Source organism: Camponotus vicinus, unplaced genomic scaffold, assembly GCF_025532165.1.
Source record: "Camponotus vicinus isolate PSW18456_S1 unplaced genomic scaffold, iyCamVici1.0 SCAF_4, whole genome shotgun sequence".
In the NCBI taxonomy this organism is placed as follows: domain Eukaryota; kingdom Metazoa; phylum Arthropoda; class Insecta; order Hymenoptera; family Formicidae; genus Camponotus; species Camponotus vicinus.
The window spans coordinates 4,799,035-4,820,076 of NW_028141976.1; the positions used below are offsets into that span (position 1 = coordinate 4,799,035).

Consider the following 21,042-nt stretch of genomic DNA (forward strand, 5'->3'; position numbering starts at 1 on the left):
AAGGGTCAACAAAGATATTATTCGCATCCTTGACGGAGTCGTTATTTATTCTCTTTAATCTAATAGTTAGATCAGAATAAAAATAATAGCTTGGGGGAGCTTCCCCAACAGTTATAATGGCTGCTTTTATACTTATTGTTAGAAATTATGGTGATTGATATATGATGATGATTACACATCACCATTAGTAGACAATATACATTACTAATGTAATGTAATCTAATAATCATTATTATATCTGAAAGATTTATTAAGATTATTCCGTATTTGATTAATTATAGATGATGCTTCCATAAACTTATTCCTATAATTAACCATATTTTTAAATAAAAATGTGGTTCTAACCAATACTCTGAAATAATATAAATAATATAAACTTTGCTTTTTTAAAGAAATATAAAAAATATGTTTTTGCGGTTAATTAGAACAGAGAAGAAGATGTTAAGAAAAAATATAATAAAGAATTATTTTGAATGCGAATTTTAATTTATTTTCTTGGAAAGTTTCTTCGCACAACCCTCTAACAAAGCAAGCAATTAACCTGTAGCAATTATAGAGTAATTATAGAGTATGCGATGGACAAAGCAATTGCATGCACTCTTCTTTTCTTTCTCATCGTTCTAACATTTCCATTTTTTAGGGCACTCGCATTATATAGCATTCTTTTTTGGGATCACTCGCTTTTTTTTCGATGTAAATTTTACAGCTTGCCTTTTGATCGTGACTTCAATGACTCGATCGTGAAAAAATTATAGGCTCTTTAATAATGGAAAGTTGAAAAACACTCCAGATTTTTAAGCGAGCATGATTTTAGTGGCTTCGACCACGACATTAAAATGTAACAGCTACTTCAGAGAATTGCGGTTTCCGGAACTTGTGATATTTATTTTTTGCGCTTCCACGACTCGGCTTAGAAATGACGGGATTTTAAGTTCATCGAGATTCCTCTCGATTTTTAGAGAAAGCAATGCTTTTTATAGTGCGCACATCTTATCAAAATTACTGAAATAAAATGCGCGGCAAATTAATCATTTTTTACATTAAAATATATCTTACAGAAGTCTATATTCTTCCATATACAAGCCAATAATGTGCTTAATATGAGGAGAATACTAAAAAAATAGCACTGCAATAATTTTCTGGATACGAAAAATTAAATGAGATAGATAAATGATTAACAAATACTATGATATTGCGCATATTTTGCATTTAATCAATTTAAAGAAACAGAATTTATATTTGAATTGTTAGTGAAATGTAGAAAAAAAGTCTTGTGGCGTCTATCCATGCTCAAAATTACAGAAAAATCGTTTCTTACAAATATTATTTTAGTTGCAGTATTGAAACTCATATTTATCCCATACAATTTTTAATGTTTGGCAATCCTAAATTTATATAGAATATATACGATATATACGATCCTAAATTTATATAGAATATATACGAAAAGGTATTATTAGAATTTGTTGCTATAAATTCTACATATTACAAACAATGTTCTAGCAAATAAAAAATAGCGATAAATTTTTTTGTTACATCTAGAAATTTACCTACATCGGCAAAACACTTTTTTGAATGAAATGGAATCAATGCGCGATATATAGGAAAAAGTATACGGTATGCACCGTGATAGATGCTTCGAAAATTATTCGACTTCGTCGAGTCGAAGCTGAATATGAAAGTTCAAGGGAAAAAATGTCTCCCTTCAGCGCAGAATGTTATTTGCGTCTTCCATGGTCGCGCGGAATGTCAAATATCTAGTTAAAATTTGTTCGAATTTGTTAGGCAAAGTTGAAAGTCCTCACGGTGACTTGCGTAAATTGCGACGCCGGAGCGAGTTCCGATTCCGGTTGCGCTTACTTCGTGAGATAAGTATTTCTTGCGAGTCTCACGTGATCTCTCGTAAACATCAAATCGGAAAACCTGGAGATTCAATATATATAGATGGTATTTTCATCAAAATAAGTAAGATTGGATTAATATAATCGATAAAAACTCTCGATGTTATTAAATAAAAGACGAAGTTTAACAGAGTCTAATAAAAATCTTATTTAATTGGATTGGATTAATATTGGAGCGAGGACTATTTTATTATACATGAGACATGTTGTAATAAAGGCTTCAATATTTCTTCGAAATTATTATAATTCACCATATATTAATATTCTCTCTCACACACTACGCACGAAATGTGCATTCCCGAATGACATTTGTGGATGCCTTTCGAGGTCTCATTCGGTTTTAAACATGCCCTTAAGAACACCACAGCGACATTGCCGAGGACGATATGAGAATGTAGCGCCAACTGCGCGCACATGTAACAAGATTTCGTGAAATCGATAGATACGGCGTCATCCTCTTAGGATTTCGGTGGGGTTACAGATTCGCGGCAAGATATAACAAGGGAGGGTAAGAGGGCAACATGACACGGCGTAGAGGCTGTAGTGCAGATATAACTGAGCAGGTAACATGTTTAGTCCCCTGCAGATGGGGTTTAATTGCCCAAATTGATATCGTGTGAGAATCGACCCACCCTTAATTCGAGCCTCCCTTAAATTTCCCGCTGTGCATCAAACAAGTCGCGAAATTCGAAATATCTCCGTAAAGTGTCTTTTTATTCGTTACAAAAAAATTATTTAATGAGAAGAATAATAACTCTCTCTCTTTTTCTCTGATTTAAATACATTATATGTACATAATTGCGTGAGCCGTATTCTGAGTCTAATTTGTGTGCATTATTGAAACGTAACTTAATTAAAATCAAATTGTAAATTAAACTGCATCTAGGTTCCTCACAGTCTTTAATTTTAAATACCGTGTAAAATATTTTCTCGCTTGATCAAAGCTCCGAGTCACCGTAAAAGTGCCAACGCGTGGGACAAAAAATCGCGCAAAGTATGAAAAAACGTAATCTCTCCTTTAGCACTTTTCTCTTTTTTTTTTTTTTTTTTTTTTAGAAAAGCGGGATCTCCGGGCGACCATTTGTTATTCTAATATCTGTGTGTATCAGACTGGACCAAGCCGGGGTTGCGCGGGTTGGTTTAAGGTCCGATTTCGCATCCATCAATGTCGGGGGCGATTTTATACACGCTTCGCAGGAGGCTCGCGTGTCAGGGCTTTACTTGTGCACGTCGCACGCGCGCGCAAGAGAGACATTTCGCTCGTTTTACCATTCGATACCGGACTCCGCACGCAGAACAATAATTAGCAATAAATCGTTGCCACTTGACGTGCTGTCGGCTGTTCTTAGCGCTTTTCAAAGAAAGAAGATGCGATATTTGCGAACGATAATTTCACTACCATTTGACACAAAAATGATGCATCTAATGAGATTCGTGTCTGGACGCGATAAATAATATTTATGCAGATCTACTTTCGACTACGATACGTCTGCACGCTCTTCTCAGAGTAGCACATTTAACCGGATATATTATCGTATATTATCGTTGTTTGTAAATGACGTAACATAATTTAGTATACTATAATAACGATGGCTATTGTAGTTATTGCATTAAAACAGTTACACGATTGTACTAATATTATCGTTGATAATATCAGATAAATATGCAATAACTATGGTATCCTCCTGGAGGGAAGAGGAAATTATTCAAGCGCTTTTATCGTCTCATTACACTAAAATTATATTTGTCTTTAATTTTGCCCCATCATTTCTCGTCACTATAAAATAACCTTGCGTTACATTAACATCGTTTTGTTTTATCCCTAATAGAAAACAGCTGCGTACACGTCCGGAAAGAACTCCATCAAATTAAAATATTGACATCGCCATATGCCTCGATAGTAATTTCATCGATGCAATCGCCTTTAGTTTACAGTCCTTGGTTATAGTATACCATAGCGTAGCTCGTAGAACCAGAAGATTAAACCATAAATCAATATTTGCAATCCCCGTTTTACGGCCATCAAAAGGTTTCATCGGTTTCATCGCTATGCAATCCATCCTTCCAATTTGATACCGTGCAACTTATTTACAATGTTCATTTATTTTAATACAACGTACCGTATACGGTAAACCTGACGGGAAATAAAATGGACGGTTCGTTTATCTAATGATAAAAATCGATACATATTCCCCCAAATTATTTAACGCGTCAGTTTATTAACGTCAGAGAAACCGACAGAAATTAAACCTATTCGTAAATTTCCATGTTTGCAGGAATTTATTAAAACAATGATACAATATAGAACAATGCGATTTATCACAGTTGTAACGTTCTTTAAACTCGGTTTGATAAATAGGTTAATGTTAGATATAAATCATATATTTTTTCGCATGTAAAATTCTACCTACCAGTAACACAAATGGCCGAAATTAATAGCATATCTGAATTAAACGCCATTTTCGACATATTTTCGTTGTTTAATTAAAATGCAGTTATGAATTAAATATCAACGTTCACGATAATAAGAAAAATTAATTGCATACAAGCTCTACGTAATATAGTTTCATAGTGGGTAGAGGGTTTATAAAAAAAGGGGGGAAAATAGAAGCACCAAGTGACGTTTCAATATAGGGCGATGAGAGGCGAAGGTTGCAAAAAATATTTAATAATAAACGAGCTCTCGTTCGATCCCGGAAGCAAAATTCCTGTGTTACGCTTCGTGACGCGTGTCTCGATATCTTTGGACTGACCGCTTGGACGCTTTGATCGGTGCTCTCGAGTAAACGACATCGTGTTACGGGAGCCTTTGTGCCGTAGCTTTCACCAACCGCGCGAGTTTACCAACTACACTCGATTTCGCATCGACGGCCGCCCATCCTCCTGTGCCTATAAACGTGGTCTTTCTCCCATCGGTAAATGTTCGCAACGAAATGTACCGCATGTGCAATCTGCGTTTCGGTTTCGCAACTATCAAACATTCATATTATAATGCTTGCAGAGAAACACTCGCAAAGGATATTTATTGATTCACTGTAACGAGCTTGAAAGCTTTAACTTAAAATCAGATATCCGCTCAAATATTGACAAGATTTTCAAAATAAAAAATCATAACGAATAAAAAATCCATTTATCAAATATAGACGCTTTCCTTTTTCATCATGAAAATTTTGATAATTAAATAAATTTGACGAAAAGGTTTTTCAAAAATATGTATTTCATCTCGTTTTACATAAAATCTTTCCAAAAAGATTTTATGTGTAATGAAATATATATTCTTCAAAAAAGTAATGAAGAGAGAGGATTTTCTCATCCTAAAAAGATATTTTTTTCGCTAAAGATATTCCTCTCCTTCGCATACGTATAAGTACTGTTTTCCGGAGTCTCGTGGGAAAAATGAAGATACACGTTTCAATTTAACGAACCTTTACATCGTCTTCGTTTGCGCAAAATGTTATGAGGCGAGGCAGCCCGATGTTCTTTCGCTCCTTGGAGATCGGTGATCAAAGCAACAGCTTTTAGAGCAGAACATCCGCGGGGTATCGAAGCACACGAAGCGTAATACGGAAATTTTGCTTCCGGCTAGAGAAACGTGCGTGAAACGCGACGACCGGCGATGATGCAAAAAGAGAGCCGCTAGGAGAATCACCATTGCCGCGCCATTGGCCGCGTTCTGGAATTGTCATCAAGGGAGAGATTCGCCCGTGGCGCTAAAATATTTCCGCCGGCTGATTTCTACCCCGGCGTTATCCATTTCGCGCTCTTTACTCCCTCCCTCTCTTTCTCTCTCTTTCTCTCTCTATCTGTCTTTCACCCTGTTTCTCTCTCGTGCGACCGCGGACCCCTTTTGTCTCGTTGGCCATGGATTGTTGCCATAACCATTCCTCTCCACGGGACTCTCCTGGTAACCCTGGGGCACGTCCCCGACAACCCTCCGAGCTGGCACTGATTCTGTGGCTACAACCCTTCGCGTCGTATTTCCCGATCGTGTCGGATGTCCACGTGGGTGTCTTCAAGTTATTGTCTACGGTCGCCATTTATTCCTCAGCTTTGTCCGCAGTTTGCTCCTTTTTTCGTATCATTTCGGGTCTGATTTCATCTTTCACTGATATCGATATTTCTATTTCTTACAAATAGAACAAAAGAGATAGTTTATAACCCTCGTCTTGAAACTTATTATCTTTGTTATTTTGTATTTTCGTTTATTTATTGCAAAGAATTATTTAACACACTGTTTATAAATAATTGTTTAACAAATTCTCTGGTTTATTCTTATGTAAAGTCCTAGTATTTATAAATTTTCGTTTTAATTTTTTGCACGATATATCAATTAGAAAGATTAAACATCTCCCTGTGAGATTAATTTCAATAAACAACGCATAAGGTTAAATTTGATAACAAGTTAATCTTGAGCGAGGGAATATCTAATATGAAATGCTAACTAACTGTCTAACTAACATTTTCAACTATCGATATAATCTAAATGCGATCTTGTTAAATTCGCGTACCAATTTCAATGCATACTAAATCGCGCTTCAAAGTTCGCCGCGAATATAAGTTCACCGTCTCACCTCCGACATTCCATCATTCGAGGAATTATTAGATCGTACAACGAGAGCGTTCAATTCGACGATGTGTATCGACACAAATTTCGGTCAATTACATGCACTGAAACAAAGTCTGCTTGCGTTTATGCGAGAGAGAAACATGAAGACGGAAAACGTGGAGGGATAGTGTCGCGCTTGTAATTACAACTAGTTTCGTTCAACTAGTTTCACAGTTCGTCGCAATTCCCACCGATCGGCTGTCGCACTGTATGCAAACAACGTTTTGCATTGGACATCTGCGACGTATATTTCATTCGTGCAATATTCCCTTCTCGATGCTGTCGAAATTAAAGATGGACGCACGTCCTCATGAAAATATTAATTATTTCAAATTATAATGAACAATTCATAGACAAAAGATGATGCATGTATAAATTATAATTAATTTAGAAGAAATAATTTTTCACTTTAATTCGCATCGTTTATCAGGAAAAAAAAGTTAAACTAACTATAATTGCACGATGGAATAGATACAACGTTTCTGCTGAAAAATTAGATTTGAGCGAATGTAGCAGGTGCGCGAGAATAGGCGCGGTGTCTGGTTAGATTTCTTTCAATCTTCCCGTGCCCTGTTATTTTGCAATACGTGCACAGTTTTCCGCGTCAGCACTCGCACCATACCGGAAGTACGGACCCGACTTTCTCCCTTCCCCTTCCTCGTCGCTTCCCGATGCAGTCATCGCCGACGCTGCAGCTGCTGCCGGAAAAGCCGGCGTAGATCGTTGCTGCCGTTGCTCGGTTCGTTTGAAACTCTCGTCAAGCGAGAACGAAATTGTCCGCTGGCCCCGGCCTCGTCATTTTATCGTTTACGTTCGCTCGATTCTAACAAAAGACGTTAAAGACATGATAGCGAGGGCACTTTTCTATAGTTTTTAAATGAGACCATTTTGGGGATATTAAATGTATATATAGACTTTTTGTATAATACATAGCTGGATGAGTTATACATTCTGTAATTTATTAAACGAGAGATATCTTGTAAAAGCTATAAAAATACAATAAAATTTTTTTATTATAAATTGCAATCAGCGTTGAAGCACTTCGCGATTAGCCCGTACATCGAATCTCGATCTGACGAGTTGGCGATAATGAGATTAGCGAGTAGCAACGATCAGCGGTAATTTGCGCGAAACTTTTACGAGGACGAAGGACGCTTAACGAGGAATTTCTTGCACGAAGGCAATTAACGGATAGATGTGCCGCGTGGATCAACGGATTTCTTGTCGCACGTGTCGAGGCGCAACTTTCGCAAGGAAGCGAACGAGCGAGGCGTCGGCCGTCCAACTCCGGTCGTATCCACTTAAATCCGAGGCTCCCAGGACAGGAATTTGCGGCCTTATAAATTCAGCTTCTGCTATGTGATTTTAAAATTAGACGTCAGTGTTTTATGGAGCGATTAACCTTGCTGGCAAAAATGTTGCCTCTCTGATCCTTGGAAGAATTAACGTCGCACGTCCATCTCAAAGCATGAAACTGTCATCGCGTAAAAACGTATTAATTAAATAAAAATTAATTTATTCACCGACAAAACAGCGCAAATTATTTTCGGATTAAGGCTGCTTGCGTGCTCGTCAAGAGACCATGTTAGAAGAATATTTCTATATTTAATATATTTTATAAAATGTTGGTATTAAAGTGTAAAATTATTTTATCATTGAAAAAAGATATTAATAAAGTTATTCAAAGAACGAAGTAGATTTAATATTTTTTTCTTTTAATAAAAAAATTATTGAAAATCTACGACGATGAAATTCATGACGCAACGCTACTTAGGCTCCTCTTCTCACCTAAAATATCAAATAAAATTGTTATCGTAATAATTATAGAAATTATAATTCTATTTGGAATATTCTCCAAGAGGAATATGCTCCAAGAGGGCGTAAATAACGCGTGATTTTCACATAACGATAGACACGGCACGGTGTGGTTGAACACGGTCAAACGCGTATCAAAGTAATTAGTCGAGCAACGCTCGGGTCGATACTAACTTCATCTCGAGTGGTATTTTCTCGGCAACAGCAGCCCCCGGGGCGAAGGAAATTCGGTGAAAATCACGATGTAGTCGAACTCCCACGATGGCGTGATTAATTAATCGCGCTGTTTTCCACGGAGGTACGCTGTTTAATCGAGGCCATTTCGAATTCGGGCCTATGAAAAGATCTCGCTGCGACAGCCAGAAGCGGTTGTTGGAAAACACACGTTTACCCGCCGCCATCCGCCATTGCATCTCGTCTGTTTGCAAATTTCGTAATTTCATTGCTACGTGTCCGGGATGCGGGATGGTTGCAATATTGGAGCGACGCACGGTATAGGCGCATCTAAATATCGCACGCAACGTGTTTGCCTCGTCGGAATTTATTATAAAGCGTCACCGTTTGGAATATCGTGACGTTTCCGTGCTCATAACGCGCGTTGACCGTTCCCCGTTGAAATTGTTCCCGTTTTACGTGTATCTGCATAAAAGAAAATTAAACAAAGAATATTTGAACCTCAAGCTAAAGCTAAAATTTATTGCAGTTAAATCTTACGTGACATTACGTAATATTGTAGAAAAATTAATGGATACGCAATTGCATTCTTTCAATTATAACACGCAACTTTAACAGTGCAGCGTTAATAAACTTAAATATAAAGATACGTCAAACGTGAAGAATTTACATGAAGAATTTTGTTCGCGTGTGTAAGAAAGAAAAAAAAAGATCCTAGAACGCGCTAAAATTTAATCAAGTTCAAGGCCATTTCTCAAGGAGTTTCCCGAAGGATCTCGGTCAATGGGATGGCTCTCTGTTTTCGGGGATGTTCATGGCGCGACGCGAGACTCTAATGTAGTTGCTGAGTACTCGCAAACGACGGGACAAAGCCGTCTCGGAAACTTTGGCGAACGGGTATCGCGTCAAAGCCGCCATTACGATGGAGAAGAAAGACTACCGAATTATATAGAACCGAACTATGCTGCTAATTGGCTCTTACGTCTTACATATTAATGTTACCGAGATGCGATCTGCTCCGATCCGAATGTCGAACTTGCAGGCTTAAGTTCATTGCGACGCGTGACGCTACCATCGTTGGATCGAATTCCAACTTTGACGCTCGCTTCGCCGATCATTATAACATCGCAAAGTTATAATAGAATCGTGTACGTGCTCTGACTCGCTATTTTCGAAAGTCTCTAGAGAGGACCGTTTTCTTTCATTCATTCTATTGAACTTTAATATCATATATTCTAGTAAGATCAGAGAATTTTGAGGGGCACTTTTTTAAAAATATGATGTACGTACACCCCGAACAAATTCTCGTTGCTCGAGTCGGAATCACCGTTTGAACGGTTTTATGCGCGGAATGAAATGCGAAGTCAAAATGCGCCCGAACATCCGCTTCGTGAAGGAAAGCGGATCTCTCTTCCCGGTTTTCCGACATCGGTCTCGGTTCTGCAATTCCTCTATACTGTCTAAGCTCAAGGTTAATGCACCAAGATCTATACTTTGAGGAATATCGAGCAGTTGTCCCCTATCAGTGCCGGCGACGGTGTAACAGCTGCAGTATTCCAAGATCGAGGAATAAAACGCTGAACGCGCGAGAAAGGAGGAGCGCGATATATACACGGGAAGCGGAACATACGCTGGGGTGGACGGAGGGGGAGGACATGACACGGAGAGTGCCATCGAGAGGCCTCGTCGCGCTGAGAAAACATCGATGCTGCATTTACGCGGAGAATATTCCCGGGTAACCTTGCATCCGTGGGCGAGCGAGCGAGAGGGTCGAGAGACCGACGGCCCGACGGGGGTGGCGCACCCCAGGACGCGATGGTAGAGGAAACGGAGGATGGGAAAGGGAGGGCTGCGATACCAGCAGCTTGCTGGCAGCTATATCGAGTTACGCTCCGGCGCCTATCTATCCGCCAGCCCTTCGAATCTCTCGCCACGATTCTCTCCGGCTTTCTCGTTCGTCCACCCTCCGCCCCCTTCCCTGCCCCACTATCCCTTGCTATCTTATATCGAACAAACGACAACGTTTTCGGGATATACCGACAACAGCCACTGATGTCACGCTACTCGTACGTTTCGGCTGTTACAAACGCAAGATTTGCGATCGTTCGTGTTAAAAATAGAATGGACGGTTCGAGGGAGAATTTATTTTCCGCAAGCATCGTGCGTGAAGTATCCCTGTGGAAATAGCGGTGATATTTAAAATATATTTTTAGGTATAGTTAACGCAGAAAATTAATATCTATAAAATATTAATTATATAGAAATATATTGATTAAGGAAATATGATAAAAATAAATTTTTACTTTGTTACAACGATCATGATAATTCATATATAAATGAAAAGACTCCAATCGATCAAGATCCGTTTCATAATAATAAGATAAAAAGTACGAAACGTCTTTTTCGGCGAATAAAATCTCGCTTTCGTTGAGTTGACTATCGGATGATCGCGGGAAGAATGCGCAAACGGAAAATCTGAGAAAGTCCCTTACGGCGGCTATCGATGTAAGTCAGGACGGCACGTAACCGTAAATGTCGGGAATTTAGCATCGGCGGCCGAAATTGACATTCGAAAGCCGACTTTCTGGAAAGGGATCTGATCTAAAACGCCCGCCAGCTGCCGCAGATTTGAGCTTTCCCTTCAATTCCTCCGCTTCTTCTCGCTCTCCGTTTCGTTTCCGCCGCGGTAATCACGGAAACGGGATTTGAAATTCGAGGTCCCGTTAATGGCAGGTGATACTCGCTCGTCGTTTGTGCGATAATCGGATTTTTCCTGAAAAGCCGAAAGGCATCGTTCCATCAATTATTTTCATATCTTGACAATAATAATTGCAAGCTCGCTTTTCACACCGTTACTCTAAAATTCTAAATATTCAATCAGTAAAATGTGATTGCGGCAAATTCAATTGCCACAATAGCTTACAAAAATAAATATATTGAAAAAAATTATGTATAATATAGCAGTAATAATGCATCGCACACAAAAATTATGTTAATTATGAAATTCGAAAAGGTATGAACGAACATCTTTTCGCTAATATATAATTTCTAAAAATTGAAGACAGTAAACGAGTCAAACGGGATATTCCGACAAACAAGCAAGACAGATAGAACCTAGATGATATGAGTCAATATCGATCAGCGTGTTCGGTTTACATCCTGTTTATCATCGCGACGCCGGCGACGAATCTCGAGTTCCGTTCGCACGCTGGAACGAGAGCTGATAAATTAATGCATTAATTAATCGCAAACCGGCAAACGGACGCGACGCCCGATGCGACACGGCATCACACGCAGCTGTCCCGAGTTATCCCAGAATTATGCTGGCCTGCGTGAACCCACGTCCGCGAATGGGGCGGCCACCGGTCGGTTCGCGTGCGTGGCACGTCGACGTAGATAGCAACTGTCTCGCATCGCCAACCTGTCCCGTTCACTGACACGTAGCAGTCGTGTCACACATGTGCGCCGATGCGTGCTTAGCTTACACGTGCGCGCGCGTGTACTGTTCCGGACGAATATGCACTCGCCGTTACTACTGCCGACTCGCTGTCGGCGATGAGGACCGTATGGAATCATGAATGTCCGAATGTTCGTGGGCATAATTCATCGAATCTGCGGCAGATTCGAAGAGTGTGATTTCCATCAAACTGTTCTCGATTTGAAATCGTCGATTATTTTGAGAACAAATTAGAGATAAGTACAAGATTTGATTGACTTGCACTACTGAAGATTGTCAAGTTCAGTATAAATTTGAATAATTATTTTCTGAGAACAATTATTGTTGGATTGGAAGAGTATGATTTCAATCAAACTGTTTTCGATTTGAAATCATTGATTGATTGTTCTGAAAACAGAGATAAGTAGAAGTATATGATTGACTTGTACTACTGAAGATTGTTAAGTTCAGTATAAATTTGAATAATTATTTTCTAAAAATAATTATTGTTGGATTGGAAGAGTATGATTTCGATCAAACTGTTCTCGATTTAAAATCATTGATTGATTGTTCTGAAAACAGAGATAAGTACAAGATATGATTGACTTGTACTACTGAAGATTGTCAAGTTCAGTATAAATTTGAATAATTATTTTCTAAAAATAATTATTGTTGGATTGGAAGAGTGTGATCTCTCGATCAAACTGTTCTCGATTGGAAATCATTGATTGATTGTTTTGAAAACAGAGATAAGTAGAAACCATGATTGACTTGCACTACTGAAGATTGTCAAGTTCAGTATAAATTTGAATAATTATTTTCTAAGAACAATTATTGTTGGATTGGAAGAGTATGATTTCGATCAAACTGTTCTCGATTCGAAAGCATTGATTGATTGTTCTGAAAACAGAGATAAGTAAAGGATATGATTGACTTGCACTACTGAAGATTGTCACGTTCAGTATAAATTTGAATAAATATTTTCTAAGAACAATTATTGCTGGATTGGAAAAGTATGATCTCTCGATCAAATTCTCAATTTGAAATCATTAATTGATTGTTCTAGAAACAGAGATAAGTAAAAGATATGATTGATTTGTACTACTGAAAAGATTGCCAAGTACAGGAAACAAATTTAAATTTAATTTACTGCAATAAATGTTATATGTTTCTAGAATTTCATCAAAAGACGAGATTATATCATGTGTCAAGTTTATACGTGGCAAAGAGAATTACAGCGAAAACATTATTTTATCAAAATAATTCATATGTATTCACACGAATTTTGCGTCAATTTCGCCTGTATAAACTCATTACAAAAGAACCTTTTGCATTCGAAACCGACAACCGAAATTGATTCCATTAAATAAATATTACGTATCCCATCGACGTAATCCTATAGTGACTACTATCGTTTACCCGTGCTACTCTGATAAAATTCGCGAATTCCATTCGTAAAATGCTCCGCATTCAATAGTATATAATCAATCCCATTAGGTAAATATTATTCCCGTCGATCTCGCGCAATTCTATCAATTTTGACCTCATTCAAAAACGAGGAATTCCCAGATTATTTTTTTATTTGTCTTAGCATTAAGGATGCAAATGGAATTCGAGATTTCCAGTTGATTCGGTCGTCGATAACGTATTTATATACGCGCACCTCGTCGCACAGGTGGCCGTCACGCACGTCCGACGCATCTTCGTGTTCGCATATTGCGTGTAACCGGACCAGGGTGCATTTGGACATACGCATGAATGTCCGATACGCGCTTTGAGGGATCGCTACGACCGCGATAGGAACGCGAATCGACGGCAAAATTCGCAGCCGTGTCATGGGATTTGACAGCATCGCCATAAATTTTGTGCATCGTTGCCTTAGTAAATAATGACGCAACAATCTCCGCGCCAATCGCTTGTTTCAGCGCATAAAGCCGTGCATAATTATCGTCAGGTTTTATCTCGGTGGCACTTGTGTGAACGCTCTCCAAGAGTGCAACACGATTAATTTCGAGACGCTTGATGAGAAAAAAGAACCGATTAAATAGAATAAATGTTGAGAATCCCGAAAAAAAATGTTTAGGACGGAATAAAATTTTCCTTGTGCATATATACATTTCCCTTTTTAATTTTATCATTTCTACACCTCGTATGTCGACAGTATTCGCATGAGATATTCCTTTTAGCTTTCGCCATAATTGTTTTCGTGTAATCGACGGTACCCGGTTCTGGTTAGCAAGGCAGTGTTAACAAGCTTTATATAAGCAATGGCGCAAGCAACTACCAACCACGGCGACATCAAAGAGAATCCATGCTCTTCACTCTGATCGAGCGTCGGTGGAACAACTTGCGTTACGACCTAGATCAATGAAGCAAATCGGAGAACCGCACTAACATGTCGTATGACGAGAAGTGATTTTCGCAAATCAAAGGAACTATGAAGACTAAAAGCTTCGATGTTTGCAAAATCTGTTGAAAAAAATTTCTCTTCAATATTCGATAATAAATTTCTCTCCGATATTCGACAATAGATGATATTTTTGTGGTGATTTTTAAAGTTCCTATTAATATAATACTTGTAGATTGATTTTAGAGAATTTTTAACATATTTTTTTTTCGTAATATTTTTTCTATTTTCTATTTTCCTTTATTAATGAATATCTTTTGCTTGCCAGTAAGTCCAGATATAAACCGTTTATAGGCATTAAGTAAATATGCTGCCGCGTTTTCGTGTATTGTTAGATATATTATGCACGAACGTCCCGTAGCACAACGATACTCTTTAGGGATCAAGTTATTCACAGTAACGAGCATTACATAAGCAATACGTAAGCAATTGACTACCGACGATGCGATCAAAGAGAATTCGTGATTTTCCAACAGGCTCATCAGCGATGACCCTCCGCTTAATATCTAGCAAGTATAACGTCTAAGAGACGTGGTTTCTCCCTCTTCAGCTTTATCTTTGTCTCTCTACCTCTATCTATTCCTCTCGACCGTAAAGCAATGTTGGTCCCACAAGGGCTCGGATGTTTCTGACCGCCAATCAGCCGGCGGCGCGATAATCGCGGCTTAACCACGTCAGTTAAAATCACTGTCAATCCCGGCAGCGATTCAAAGGCGAACTTTCCGCGTTGCGGTTACTGCGTTCGATGTAATGGTAGCAGGGGGTGCGGGCGAAGTACCCGCCAATCCTATACGCGTCTAGGTCCGTGCCGCTTTGGCCGGGGGTACAATGAAGCGACGCCGGTTTCCCGAGGGGGAATATCCCGAGAGAGAAGAGGAGTGCGATCCGCTCCTCTACCCTTGCCGGTGGAGTCGACGTAACCCACCGCCGCCCATTGGCCGCCAGCGAGAGAGCACTTCCTGTTAGCCTCGACCCTCGTCCGCAACCAGCCGCAGGCCGCAAGCCTCGGTTCCTACAAGCCGTAGCCTCTAACGTCACGCTACCCCAGGCTTGACCTCCCGTCGACAGCGTAATTGTTTAGAAACCCCTTGATCTGTAATTTCAGAGCGCGCCCGACCATCCCCCCTGCGCGCGCGTAACATCGTTAACACGATTCCATCGCCTTGCCACTATTCTACGTTTCTCTCTCTCTCTCCCTCTCTCTTTCTCTTTCTCTCCTCCTTCGTCTAATTCTCGCGCGTGCATAATCTGTGATTCGCACGCTCCACTCTACAGGTTTGTTTCGCAAGATTGAACGAGGTATGCGAATCGGTGCATACGATGCACTCTGAGGAAAGACCTGCGGTCGGAAATCTTGAGTGAATGACAATAAGGGAATGTGAAAGCTAAGCAAAATAAATTTGTCGCTCGTTATTACTCATATTACTGCGATAAAACATTTAATTTCAAACTATTAATATACGGTTTATTATTTCTTTCTCTTCATAATTTTATAAATTTTTTATAAATTTTAAAAATAGAGGATAATATATGCAATGTAAATCTAAAAGATACACATTGCATATATTATAATAAAATCTTTTAAAAAATTGTAAAATGTTTTTTGAAATAATTCTGGACTGCCATGATAGTAGGATAATAATAAGTATTTAAAAAATACTGTATGTACATAATAATAATATAAAAAGTCTCAAGTGTTTCCACACATTTGAGAATATAAAATATAATTATTTATTTCCATAAAAGTTAGAAAAATTTTCCATAAAATTCTCTTTTTCCATCACATACGTCCTTTCTGTTTGACCTTTTTTAATAAAACTAAAACTATAAAACTAACAAGAGCGTATCTTTGGAAATGAAAGATTTATTCTACAGGTGGTCTGAAATTTAGGCGAGTTTTAGTGAAATATATTTTCCGGGGAAGATCTGACGGTTCCTGTCTGACCAGAGTATGACATCAAATTCTTTTTGACGGAAATAGTTTCTCTGAGTGCACGGAAAACTTCACCCTCGTCCCTTTCATTGGAAAATGTGTACGACGTGTGACTTTTACTCAAGTCAACCGCACGTTACGTACGACGACTTCACATTTCCACCACTCTCTCAAGTTCATGAAATTCTTTCAAAAGTCACGTATGTGCGGCCGTCGGAGCGAATTTACAGAAATGCGACTTGTTTAACCTTTCAATTTCCAAATTGTTCATGACTCGAAGGTTTTTGCTTACGTAAGTTTACGATTATGCAATAAGAGTATATACTATGTAAAATTATTTGCACATTAATAGAGTTATTTTTTAATTCAACTAAAAAACATGAATATTTATTATAACCGTCGTTGGAAATGTTTTATGAGCTTATAATTTTTATACGTCATTTTTTCTGCTATTTTCTTAAAATAAAGAGACCAAGTTGAACTTACGATATCCTCCAGTTTCGAACATCCTTTCCTGGCGGTGCAGACTAAGGCGACAATGACTCCACCTCCGAACATGAGCAGGAGAAACACCGCCAATTTCCAACCGTGATCTCTTTGGGGAATCAATTTTTTGGCCGCCGGTAACCTGGCGACTTCCGTTGTGGAGACGCCGAGGCGGGACGCCCTCACGAGGATCGTCCTGAGACGTCTCGACGCTTTCTCGCAAGCCATCTTCGTCGGGTTGCTCTTCGAAGCTGACCTTGACTTCACATGCACGTGATCCATCCTCGCGTTCAAGCGTTCAAGCTAAACAAATTATATGCTCGAACTTGCCCGATTCTTTCGCGAAAGAGAGAGCTTCGAAGCTCTCCGGCTGCTTGCAATCTGTCCGAGGGCCGAGCAATACGCGAACGAACATCGGACGGATATCGGTACCCGGAAATGGACTCTGTCCGATTACAATATTCACTTCAGGGCTTACGGGCGTTTCATTAAACTCGCCGGCGCTACAATTCACAGAAGTATTCAAATATCGCGCGGTCCATTTCGCGATTGAATTCCCTCGTGTTGAGCACGTCGGGTCAGCGTCTCTTTGGAATTTGCCGGACCAGCTTTACGGTTCACCGCACTGTGTATTTTATCACTCACGTTACGCACACTTGTAATGCAGAGATTGAAGAGTTACACAAACGAGTATGACTTGTAATCATCACCGTCTTATTGATCCGGTTTTTAATTGGCCTGATTTAATACCACATTGTTTTATTTTAATTCAAAAGTTGCAATTATTTTGTTTCGAAAATATAAATTTTTCGGTTTTTGAAAATTGGAAATCGTTGTTTTTATGTGAGTTCTTTCACGAATTTTACGAAATTATATTAAAAGATTTCGCGTTATCGTAAAGCTCTATAATCCTTATTCCGTAAACCGTGTAACGCGTGCTAACGCTTGTACTTTTATGCTCACGACGTGGCAGGATAATAGAGGGGCGGTGATACTCGAATAAGAATCCGAGGGAGACGAAGAGTGACGGAAATTGTCGGCCAAATAGGGAGGGTAGTCGTCTAGAGGTTGGATGATACTATATCCCCGGATTTTATTGTTTGTTAGAAGATATCCGAGCCTTAGTCTTCGTTACTTCGATTTACCTTGGTTTTGTGTGCCAATTTGTCGCTACAACTTTTATGTTGCTTTGCTTAAAGGCTCACTCATCGCCTTTGTTGAATCAAAATGAATATTTCAAATGAGATTTCGGAAAAGCTGATGGGAAAGTTGAACATCTAATGAGTCAATACTATCTGCTTGTTCTCGTCTTTATCTTTTGAATTGATCGGAAGAGAAATTTGCCCGATGCGGCTTGTCTTCTTACGTTGGTGTGTCTCTCGCACGCGTTCATGGATCGAGGAAGGATCGCTTGTTGTTCGCTGATCGAGCGATTAATGGAAGATCCGCGCTCTCATGAAGACATGATTAATCTTGATAGCTCGGTCATTTCGCCGCGACCCGATGACCGGAAGGGAAATTAATTCTCGTCGATCGAACAGGCTCTCACACGATGGTCTCATATTCTTCCGTGCTCGTTTGCGGCGTCGTTAATTTTGCGATTTTACCGTTCAGTGCACGGCAGATTGTCCATTTCTCTATAGCGTCGCGTACTCTTATTTGTCGATGTACTCTTATTTGCGAGATATTGACACTTTCTCGATTTATTCCCTAGACATCTCTTATGACATCTTATCTTAGATAAGTCTCCAATGACCAAACGATGTTATTTCCCTTTGCCATTTCCGTGGTATCTGCAAATTAACAAATAAAATATTAATACAACTGTTTTGCGTTGTTGACAATTTTGCTTTTATTAAGAAGCGTGTAAGGAGCGAATTGTATCTGATGAAAAATTTATCATGTCGATTAGCATTAAAGTATATATGAAGAACGGTTAAAATAAATCGAATTCTTATTTCTAACACGATATTATTTACTATAAAAAATTATTATCTTATTTTCTTAGATTACGTCTTATATAAGGATATAAAAGAAAAAGTATATTACAGTGAGCGTTCGAGCGGAAAAGGAAAGGAAAAAGAACACATTCGTTTTCTCGAATCCACGGGTACGAAAACAGTGCCACTGACAGCACAATAAATATAATATGGGGCGCAATTCCGTTTGCCATAAAGTTCAGTTTGGAGAATAGACGAAGGCAGTCTAAGATCGTGCGGCAAGCTTCCCAAATTGCCATCGACGATCCCATCGTATCGCGACGAGTATAATGTGTCTCGAAGTGGATGGATTTTGCGAGTGCATTAAAGATGAAAGCAATATCGGAGATGAGATTATCTGCTCGCGGACGGCGATACCGCGACGAAAATGCTCGTCGCGGGGAGTAGTAACGAACGGCTTCGTCGCAAGGGCTATATCCGAGGATTAAGTGATTATCCTGGATTCCGCTTCTCGAATTCCATCCGCTTCATCCCGTTTCCCGCTTCGGTCCGTTTTGTGTACGCGCCGGACGTTCCCCTGCTCTTTCTTTTCTCGAACTCTTTCCCGCTTAATCTCGAATTCCCGCTGGTAATTGCGTTATTATACGTCTGAGGTATTCCGCTTCATAGCAGTCACGTTATCAAATCGTTTAGTCTTATTGTTTCTTTTTGGGTAGTCGTGTCGCTTTGGGGAAAAGTCATTTTATTGAGAATTACAAAGGTAGATACGTTTCAGGTAGATACTTTTTACATACATTTTATTAGTGCATGTGCCAGTGAGACGAATAAATATAATACATATGTAATATGTAGAATATAAATTGATTTTTTACGTATATTACATGTTCTTTTATTTAATAAATAATTCATAAAAATTCGTCTCAAATTTATTTGATCGACATTTGTAATAAATGCAATTTGTCAATGTCAGACTGCATAACTCGTGGTCCGAGAATTTCTCAAAGCAAACCCACGTAGCCCTGATGAGAAGGCCATTTATAAGATAACAAGACGACACAAGGGAGCGAGCACGAAATGTTCTCGAGTACCGGCATCACATATCTATTGAAAATCCCAATGGTGGATACAAAGGCAGAGAATGGAGCTCTTGTCGACGGAAATTACGTCACACGCGGTCCGCGGGCGTTTCTGGCTTACATCAGCGGTGATTAATTTTGGGAGATTAGCGAGGTGCCGGTCGTTAGAATTAAACCGGAGGAATATACCGTAGACCGAAATCGCCTTGTCGGCTCTGCATTAGACCGCGCTAATTAGCTCGTCGCAATAGCCGATGGATGTAACTGCCGGATCTGCCTCATTAGAGCTTAAGTTCCACGGATCGTACATGACCTTAACATGGCATTCGTGTTCGCGTTAAGTTCACGATTAAAAGCTACGACTCCTAAACTAGCTGGAGGCGCGCAAGGGGATAGAGAGGGAGGGAGGTACAGGGGGGGGACCAAGAACGAGCTCTCAGAATAGTGAGGTTCCTTGGCACGTTCTCATACGCGAAGGCTCTCATGCGAATGTTACGACTATTGCAGTCTAGAGAGTTTCGAGTGGGAATTAACGTGGCACGATTAAGCTTATGCCCTTTAAGGCCACGATTATCGTTAGCGAGAAGTGATTTAGATACGGACCGGGCCCTTCCGTGGAAAAGTTGCTAAGTGCGGGCGAACCGCGATGTGGCTGTTCGAGGCAAGTTTCGTGGAATGAATGGTTCGTGTGACGGACTCGCATCGGAGTTGCCCCGCAAAGTCGCGATAGTTCGCGATAGTATCGGTGCGTGAACATGTCGCGTGAAGCACTGCCGTATCTGGATTGGCACACGAAAATTATTCCCCACGTTCGCAGGATCTAAAAAATTCATGTGTGATGCGACACAAGTGTGAATAAATAAAAATAAATATTTTCTCTTTTTTAATTTTAATAATTCCTTTTATTGTGGCATGTAAGAAATATTCTGATACTTTCTTGCGATTTTATAAATCTATGATTATTTTTGTGCAAAGAAAGCTTCAGAATTATATCAATTATTTTTGTCTATTCGGCAAGCATAAAAATCTAACTGAATATTAAATATATCAAAGAATTATTTAATCAAGATTTCCAATTTTTCAAGAATTTATTTAAGAGCGACAAACTTGCGTCATTAATTTTGATTCGAACGATAATTCTTAGACTGTCATTAAACGAAAAAACAAAGGCGAACTGTATTGTTATTAATATCAAGATCCAAACTTTCCGCGCATCATTTTTTCAAACTTATATTTAAAGGTTTATTCCGTGAAGGCGAGTAAAGTTT

The 21,042-nt window shown here is 39.3% G+C and overlaps 1 protein-coding gene across 1 annotated transcript in view; it reads right to left on the reverse strand.

The window, feature by feature from the left end:
- The window catches only part of LOC145970271 (uncharacterized), a 39,628-nt gene that overhangs the window by 8,843 nt on the left and 9,743 nt on the right, over positions 1-21,042 (reverse strand). The window contains exon 2 of the mRNA XM_083096857.1: positions 16,759-18,551. Coding sequence (XP_082952983.1) covers positions 16,759-17,040 — 282 coding nt within the window. The 5' untranslated portion in view covers positions 17,041-18,551. The remainder of the gene's footprint in view (positions 1-16,758; positions 18,552-21,042) is intronic.